The following is a 9,347-nucleotide window of genomic DNA, read 5'->3' on the forward strand; positions in this document are numbered from 1 at the left end:
ATATATGTAGTAGTAGTTGTATGTACTTTATTCGATAAAAATGTATCATAAAAGAATATGCATTCTCGACTCATAAATTAAAAAAACATCTTTTACATACAACCAATGTATAAAATCGTATACAAATGATCATAAAAAGTATGTACAATAAAATTCAATTAAACCAGTTAATATACAGCCAATAAATGGGCCCTCAGCCACCTTGCTCTTCTTTTCCTTTAGCAGCTTGGTACGGGTTAGCCAAGCACTGCCCAAGTACTTGGCTAGCCTGCAGACCATGACAAGGGAGGTAGTGTCAGATTTTAAAATGCGTAGTGCAATTGTGTGATTTCTAAAGGCCAACTTTTCGCAAATGGGTTTAAGCCATTTTCTTCTGGCTACCCGATAGGCTGTACAGGCAAATAGGAAGTGGGCAAGGGACTCAGTAGGGGCTGCACAGCTAGGGCAAGAAGCAGATGCTGGATTGCACTGCTTCCATCCTGCTGTTAGTTCGTTGAGCGGAAGGGCTCCAAACCTCAACTTCAAATAGAGTGTCCTGTCTCTAGGAATTTGAACAAAGTCGGGAAAGGGTTCAAGCTTGCAGACAGGCTTATTTTCTAAAAACTTCTCAGTAAGAATCCCCCAATTGGAACTGAGCGTCTCCTCCACCTGCACCCACTCCCAATATGCTTTCTTCATTACTTGCTTAGGTGGCGGAGTCTGGCTAATCCAAGATTCCCCCAACCCTATGTCTGATAGGAACTGTCTAAGCTTGCATATCCACTTAATCTTATTGCATGTATCCAATTTGATGAGTTTGTTAAGGGCAGCAGAATAATTGGCCAATTCGGGGGTCCTTCTTAGATGTACCCAGAAATATTAAAGGACGGAGCCGAACAGGATATGATATGATATAATACACAATATGATATGAGATTGCTTATAGTATATGATGTGATATGAAATGAATCACGAAATAATACGATATCATATGAGATATGTTATATTATATGATATGGTATGATACATGATGTGATATGATATGATATATGATATTAGATGATAATATATGATATTATATGATATGGTATGATATGAAATATGTTATAGTATATGAAATGATGTGATATTATATGATATGATATGATCATTCTATCCATGCTACATAAGTCAAAACATTGATCTGACAGTGAGTAGTCTGAATAACAACAACACATCCAATTCTGTTGCCTGAAATGTTTTAACACCAATTCTGTTTCAGTTTTTTAAGGGCCTCCTTCACCTCATTGTTTCTTAGGCTGTAAATCAGGGGGTTTAACATTGGAATTATTGCTGTGTAAAAGACTGATGTCACTCTGTCCTGATCCATTGAGTAACTGGAGCTGGGTCGTATGTACATGAAGAGAATTGTTCCAAAGAATGGAGTGACACAGACAAAGTGAGAGGAGCATGTGGAAAAAGCTTTCTTCCTACTCTCTGAGGAGTGAATTTGCAAGATGGCAGAAATAATGTAAGCATATGAGAGGACAATGAAAGAAAGAGAAAGTAAAGTGAGGCTACCAACTACAAAAAATAGCACGGCCTCGTTGAGGGAGATGTCAGAGCATGAGAGTTTCAGCAGTGGAGGGATATCACAATAATAGTGTTTGATTCTATTCGACCTACAGAAGGACAGCTTGAACGTGCAAATGGCATTTAATAGAGCATTGAATAAGGAAATTGATTATGCACCTAGTACAAGACCAATGCATGTCTGTTTAGTCATAATAGCTGTATAGAGCAAAGGGTTGCAGATTGCAGCAAACCGGTCATAAGCCATAACTGCCAGGAGAAAAACTTCCATACTCCCTGTAAAGCAGAGTAGAAAGAGCTGTGAAACACACCCTCGAAAAGAAATGGTCTTATTTTCTGATAAGAAGTTCACCAACATATTTGGTGTTGTATTAGTTGAGTAACGGATGTCCACAAAGGACAGATTACTAAGAAAGAAATACATGGGAGTGTGCAGATGAGGAGTAAATGTGACCAGAACCATGATTCCAGCATTTCCGACCAGGGTGGTGATATAGGCCAGAAGGAAGAAAATGAAGAGGGGAACCTGGAGCCTTGAGTCTTCAGTCAGACCAAGAAGGATGAACTCTGATACAACTGTGTAGTTTGTTTCTTCCATTAGTCCAGAAAATATAGTCTGCCATAAGAGAGACACATGAGAAATAGGGAAGTAGGATCTACATCACACATATTCATCAGTGGGGTAATGCCATACATATAATAGAGGCAGAAGAAGAAATCATCACTGATTACATGCACTGCATACTTCTTCTGTCAAATGCATTTTGAACCAGTGTCTCTAAGCCATAAATGTTGCTAAAGATATCACACTGGATTTCCATGGTGTTTGTGACAATGTGGACCCCGTATGTGCTAGCGCTGTCATCATCTAGCTTCTACAGTTCAACACTTATGGGCCGGTTACGATGGCGGGCGGATTGCCCCCGCTGAGCCTGTCACATTGTGCATGTAAAAGCATGACATGTATGTTTTACATTGCAGTGGGTGCTGCTTGCAGAACCGCCTGCCGCAATGTAAAATATACAGGATGCGCCTGCCACACTGGCGGGCGCATCATAATTCGTATGGCGGGACCACCGCAACTATGGCGGGTGGGCCCTTTTGAGGCTGCGATGGCGGGCGGACTTTGTCCATCCGCCATCGTAAATGGCCCCTTAGATACAAGTTCTAATAACTTCTTGCAAAAATAATTTCTTTGCTTTGATGGAAACATTAGGTTTACATTTTGGCTCAGCTCTTTCCACATTTCACACCTGTTGCAGTGAGTGCTTGAGGATTCATCTTTCTTCAAAACATTAATATATTATATTACGCAATGTGCTATTTTATATAATGTCAAACATTCAAGGTGTAAGCTTATCTCTATGTGGCAGATTCCTACAGACGACAACAAAGCTTGTTTGACATCAAGCGACTTTCATCTCTACTTGAAGATTAGACTTTTAACATAAACCTGCCCTTAGGCAATTGAATACTGGGATTTTATTCCCAACATGGATTTTGGATTTTTTTTCTGTAGCAAAGGTATTCCTTACTGGAGCTAGAGTCTGCCCAAAGTACTGGAGAACGATTCATGCACTTTAGTACTGCTTTGGTCTTGATCCACTGAAACAAAAGCACACAAACTCTAACAGGCTTCCACTTGACTCTACATGGACAGTGAAGGACGTCTGTCTGTTTGTCCCTACTTGACATCTGTAGTTAGGTGGAATAGCTAATTAAAAGTATTAGTCCCAGGAACACATGATCTTCTGACCTAACTGTAGTCATATGGAAAAGTGGAGCATACCAATCTGTGCACCTCAAACACATACTAGATTCTAAAGCCTACCGTAACATGGGACTGGTTGTTAGTGTTGACCAATCATCATTAGGCAGACAAGGGTAAATTAGCATCCTTCTGTCAAGGGTTGTCTCTATCCTCTTGGTGGTCCACCCTGGAAAAGGATAAAAGACAGCTGCCACAGCTGTTGCTGAACCTGCTAGTCTTGGTTAGGTCACTGCAAAAGAAGCAGCTTAGACCACTAGGAGGAACTGCTGATGGTGCCTTTATCTAGGTACCTGTGCCCTCTAGTCTTAAGAAGATGGCATTAAAACACTGCACCCCTAAATCAATGGGGTTCACCCACAGAATCAAAGGACCTGGGTATGAATAGTATGAAAAAGGGGGATGGTCCTTGACTATGAATTGGTACCAAGCTTATATCATTATCATTTGTTTCTCGGTGATGCGGTTAAATCTGCATGTGTTGATTAGAGCAACAAGGGGGAGATATATATAAGAACTATTGGTTATATGCACATTAACTGCAAGCATAGACAGTACCCAAAATATAGCAGAATCAATTTGTGAAAAGAAACATTGATTATAACCACACTCTGATTTCTTGTTATATCAAAATTCACGTATTTATTTACAATACCATAAAAAAGTTCTAAACGGCGCAAAGGACTATCAGGGTATAGTCCGTTGCAAACCTCGGATGAGGAAGTGTTCAAGAGTTTTCACAATGGCGTGTGCTAGGGAGTTGAAGAGAGATCCATAAATATGGCAAGTGTACTGAAGCAGATACACCTAATACATCAGCAATACAAATGCAATATTCACCAATACAATGCAAGTGCTTGCTAGTGACATTTTACAGCCTAATGTTACGTTTAAGCAGAAGCATTTATCATTCATCAAACAAGATGGTACATTTCTTCTCTGGTAAAAGAAAGCACACAAAATGTACAAAATACACAACAAGCGTTGCAATGATAACATGCATTGGTTAATGTGCATCCATCCCAGCATGCTGTAGACTACTTAATCAGATACTTGGACACCTGTAACAGTACAGCAAATCTTTCCACAACGCCTCACGTATATCCTCTCCATGCTTTTATCGTCAGTTAATCGGTGTAGAAATAGTTAGAATACAATATAATGCTGCTTTCAAGGGTACAAATACAGAAGAACAGGAAACATCTCCAAAAGATCAGGCATGTGTTCATGTTCCAACTTAGCATAGCTTTTCTACTGCTGCTCAGTTTTATTGGCTATGGCTTCCATTATTAGTCTGTAAATTCATGTAGGCACTTTAATAGTTCTTACCTGGTCCATCAGAACTGTATGTTTTGATTTTATGCATAGAGATTTAATTTGTTGATTGTAACTCATTTAGAAATCATGCACAAACCAAGGCAGAAAAACAGTAATAGAAGTGTAATGGGCCACTCGTATATTACCAGTAAGGCCTTCGATAGAAATGGAGTTGTCTGTTGACAGCAGCTGCAATCCTAGTCAGAGCAAGTAGAAGGAGAACGTTAATTTAACCGGTGTTCACTCTTTATTAGCTTGGCTCAGACAAGTCAGGCTTTTTTTTTTTTTTAGGAGATTTTTATTAAAGTTTTACAGGAAATAGTACAGTGGAATACAAGTACAAATTAAGAACAGAAAATACAAAATATATTCAGAGATGAAAATAATTACTAAGGAGAACCCAAAGAATACTGAAGGGAGAAAAGAGAGGGAGAAAGAAAGAGAAAAGAAGATATAGAAAAGAGAGAAAGCAAAAAGGAAGGAAAAGAGAGGAGGAAACTTGCAGAGAGCAAAAGAAAGGCAGCTAGAAAAGAGGAGGAGAATTGGAAAGATATGTAGTAAAAGGTAACCAGAGAAGATCAGATTTAATTTTGCTAGAGAGGGAAAGAGATGAGACAGTAGAAATCCTACGTTCATCACAGACAAAATTCCACCAAGTTACCAGAGACATTTTTGAAGTAACTTTCCTGGAAGATAGAATAACTTTAAAAGCAAGTGCAATAAAATGGTCAAATAACAAGGAAATAGTAGTAGTAGTGTTGATACTGGTTGCTGTGGAGCTAAGTTCATGCCGGATCTTGTTGATACTTCAAATTCTCATGGGAATGAGTCCAGAAATGTAGCTGATCCCTTGTTGAATGAGAGTAGTGACAGATAGGATTCTACAAGTGGTACTATGATAAGAGGTGAAATGGGTGTTAGAGTATGAAGACACCTTCTTATTACCAGGACTATGTTAGAATGTAATGTCATCTGCTTTTACCTGTTTTAGGTTTAGTAGAAGCGCTGTATTCTTTTTATCTTTTTTTATTCACTAGGTTATGTTAGGATTTTATCTTCTTTGTTCACTTGTTTTTGTGAGGGTTTTTTTTTTCGAAAGAAGAAGGATGTGTTATGATGTGTACATATGTGGTATTTCTCCTTCGGTTCCATGCTAGAATGATAGGCGGATTGAACTCCAGGACTGTCAGTTGCAGCTGATTTCCCAAGTGGTCGGACACCAGGTTGTGCTTGTTAATAAAGAACTAATTCTACTTACAGTGTCTCCTGTATTATTTTTGAGGATCCAACATAACACTGACATTGAAAGGTTGGTGGTTTTTTAGGCTACCACAGGAGATAAGGACAAGACTACAGAGGAACCAGAGCATGGTAATTAGGGAGTACCATACATATGTGGGCAGGCAAGGCTCAACTCAGTCTATGTGAGACACACATTCCTCTTTATTGTTGACAGAAGAAAAAAATCACTAAGAGGCTATGTTTAAGAAATCAGTGTATTTGAAACCATACACAATAATTATTCAGCAGGAAAAAAGAATGCACACTTTCACAGATTAGCAAAGTACCTAATGACACAAATCAACTCAACTTTATTTTAGAGAACATCAATTAAGTAGTACCATGATTCAATTCTACATGCAATCATTCCTAACTTCATGTTACTCTAGACAATTGAGGTCACTTTTCTAAGTTGGCTGGACTGATGCAAGAGACCGACAGGTGACATTTACCCTCCTAAATATTGGGACCTTACAATTGCCAATGTCTCTGGGATCATTTAAAATCTCATCCTCTTTTGGCTCTTAAATTTCTTGGGTCATAGGTGTCATTAGAAGACCCATCTAGACTAGTGTTATCATGACTTCTGCTCACATCAAAAGGGAAGGCTTGTGCTTAGTCAAATACCAGTGTGTCGAGCAGCATTGCTGTCTTTACGAAACATGTTTTCTCTTTTTGCATGGAATTATAAATTCAGTTTTTTTCATGTGTGCTTTAAAACTGCAACTTTCCTCCCTTCTACTGTTGGAAAAGCCAGCACACCTCCAAACACACACACCTAGAAACACATGCTAAAGGCAAATGCATGAATAGAACACTACAATATGATATATGGTTTGGGATATGATGTGATATGATACACAATTTGGTATGATATGAGGTATGTTATGTTATATGATATGATATGATAAACACGATGATATGATATAATATGAGATATGTTACAGTATATGATATGTAGTAGTAGTTGTATGTACTTTATTCGATAAAAATGTATCATAAAAGAATATGCATTCTCGACTCATAAATTAAAAAAACATCTTTTACATACAACCAATGTATAACATCGTATACAAATTATCATAAAAAGTATGTACAATAAAATTCAATTAAACCAGTTAATATACAGCCAATAAATGGGCCCTCAGCCACCTTGCTCTTCTTTTCCTTTAGCAGCTTGGTACGGGTTAGCCAAGCACTGCCCAAGTACTTGGCTAGCCTGCAGACCATGACAAGGGAGGTAGTGTCAGATTTTAAAATGCGTAGTGCAATTGTGTGATTTCTAAAGGCCAACTTTTCGCAAATGGGTTTAAGCCATTTTCTTTTGGCTACCCGATAGGCTGTACAGGCAAATAGGAAGTGGGCAAGGGACTCAGTAAGGGCTGCACAGCTAGGGCAAGAAGCAGATGCTGGATTGCACTGCTTCCATCCTGCTGTTAGTTCGTTGAGCGGAAGGGCTCCAAACCTCAACTTCAAATAGAGTGTCCTGTCTCTAGGAATTTGAACAAAGTCGGGAAAGGGTTCAAGCTTGCAGACAGGCTTATGTTCTAAAAACTTCTCAGTAAGAATCCCCCAATTGGAACTGAGCGTCTCCTCCACCTGCACCCACTCCCAATATGCTTTCTTCATTACTTGCTTAGGTGGCGGAGTCTGGCTAATCCAAGATTCCCCCAACCCTATGTCTGATAGGAACTGTCTAAGCTTGCATATCCACTTAATCTTATTGCATGTATCCAATTTGATGAGTTTGTTAAGGGCAGCAGAATAATTGGCCAATTCGGGGGTCCTTCTTAGATGTACCCAGAAATATTAAAGGACGGAGCCGAACAGGATATGATATGATATAATACACAATATGATATGAGATTGCTTATAGTATATGATGTGATATGAAATGAATCACGAAATAATACGATATCATATGAGATATGTTATATTATATGATATGGTATGATACATGATGTGATATGATATGATATATGATATTAGATGATAATATATGATATTATATGATATGGTATGATATGAAATATGTTATAGTATATGAAATGATGTGATATTATATGATATGATATGATCATTCTATCCATGCTACATAAGTCAAAACATTGATCTGACAGTGAGTAGTCTGAATAACAACAACACATCCAATTCTGTTGCCTGAAATGTTTTAACACCAATTCTGTTTCAGTTTTTTAAGGGCCTCCTTCACCTCATTGTTTCTTAGGCTGTAAATCAGGGGGTTTAACATTGGAATTATTGCTGTGTAAAAGACTGATGTCACTCTGTCCTGATCCATTGAGTAACTGGAGCTGGGTCGTATGTACATGAAGAGAATTGTTCCAAAGAATAGAGTGACACAGACAAAGTGAGAGGAGCATGTGGAAAAAGCTTTCTTCCTACTCTCTGAGGAGTGAATTTGCAAGATGGCAGAAATAATGTGAGCATATGAGAGGACAATGAAAGAAAGAGAAAGTAAAGTGAGGCTACCAACTACAAAAAATAGCACGGCCTCGTTAAGGGAGATGTCAGAGCAGGAGAGTTTCAGCAGTGGAGGGATATCACAATAATAGTGTTTGATTCTATTCGACCTACAGAAGGACAGCTTGAACGTGCAAATGGCATTTAAAAGAGCATTGAATAAGGAAATTGAGTATGCACCTAGTACAAGACCAATGCATGTCTGTTTAGTCATAATAGCTGTATAGAGCAAAGGGTTGCAGATTGCAGCAAACCGGTCATAAGCCATAACTGCCAGGAGAAAAACTTCCATACTCCCTGTAAAGCAGAATAGAAAGAGCTGTGAAACACACCCTCGAAAAGAAATGGTCTTATTTTCTGATAAGAAGTTCACCAACATATTTGGTGTTGTATTAGTTGAGTAACAGATGTCCACAAAGGACAGATTACTAAGAAAGAAATACATGGGCGTGTGCAGATGAGGAGTAAATGTGACCAGAACCATGATTCCAGTATTTCCGACCAGGGTGGTGATATAGGCCAGAAGGAAGAAAATGAAGAGGGGAACCTGGAGCCTTGAGTCTTCAGTCAGACCAAGAAGGATGAACTCTGATACAACTGTGTAGTTTGTTCCTTCCATTAGTCCAGAAAATATAGTCTGCCAAAAGAGAGACACATGAGAAATAGGGAAGTAGGATCTACATCACACATATTCATCAGTGGGGTAATGCCATACATATAATAGAGGCAGAAGAAGAAATCATCACTGATTACATGCACTGCGTACTTCTTCTGTCAAGTGCATTTTGAACCAGTGTCTCTAAGCCATAAATGTTGCTAAAGATATCACACTGGATTTCCATGGTGTTTGTGACAATGTGGACCCCGTATGTGCTAGCGCTGTCATCATCTAGCTTCTACAGTTCAACACTTATGGGCCGGTTACGATGGCGGGCAGATTGCCCCCGCT

The 9,347-nt window shown here is 38.8% G+C and overlaps 1 protein-coding gene and 1 pseudogene across 1 annotated transcript; both read right to left on the reverse strand.

Annotated features, from left to right (window-relative positions):
- Positions 1-1,219: 1,219 nt before the first annotated feature.
- LOC147734983 (olfactory receptor 5B21-like) lies at positions 1,220-2,149 on the reverse strand (annotated as a pseudogene).
- A 5,938-nt stretch (positions 2,150-8,087) lies between these two features.
- On the reverse strand, positions 8,088-9,017 carry LOC147734984 (olfactory receptor 5B21-like). Its single transcript, XM_086953723.1, has one exon. It carries the CDS (start codon positions 9,015-9,017, stop codon positions 8,088-8,090), a length of 930 nt encoding a protein of 309 aa, XP_086809849.1.
- Positions 9,018-9,347: the final 330 nt, after the last annotated feature.

The sequence above is a fragment of the Lissotriton vulgaris genome, chromosome 1_2, assembly GCF_964263255.1.
Source record: "Lissotriton vulgaris chromosome 1_2, aLisVul1.2, whole genome shotgun sequence".
Taxonomy (NCBI): domain Eukaryota; kingdom Metazoa; phylum Chordata; class Amphibia; order Caudata; family Salamandridae; genus Lissotriton; species Lissotriton vulgaris.

Excerpts from the sequence above, each read along its gene's own strand:
- LOC147734984 (XM_086953723.1), bottom strand. The coding sequence starts at position 9,017 with ATGGAAGGAACAAACTACACAGTTGTATCAGAGTTCATCCTTCTTGGT.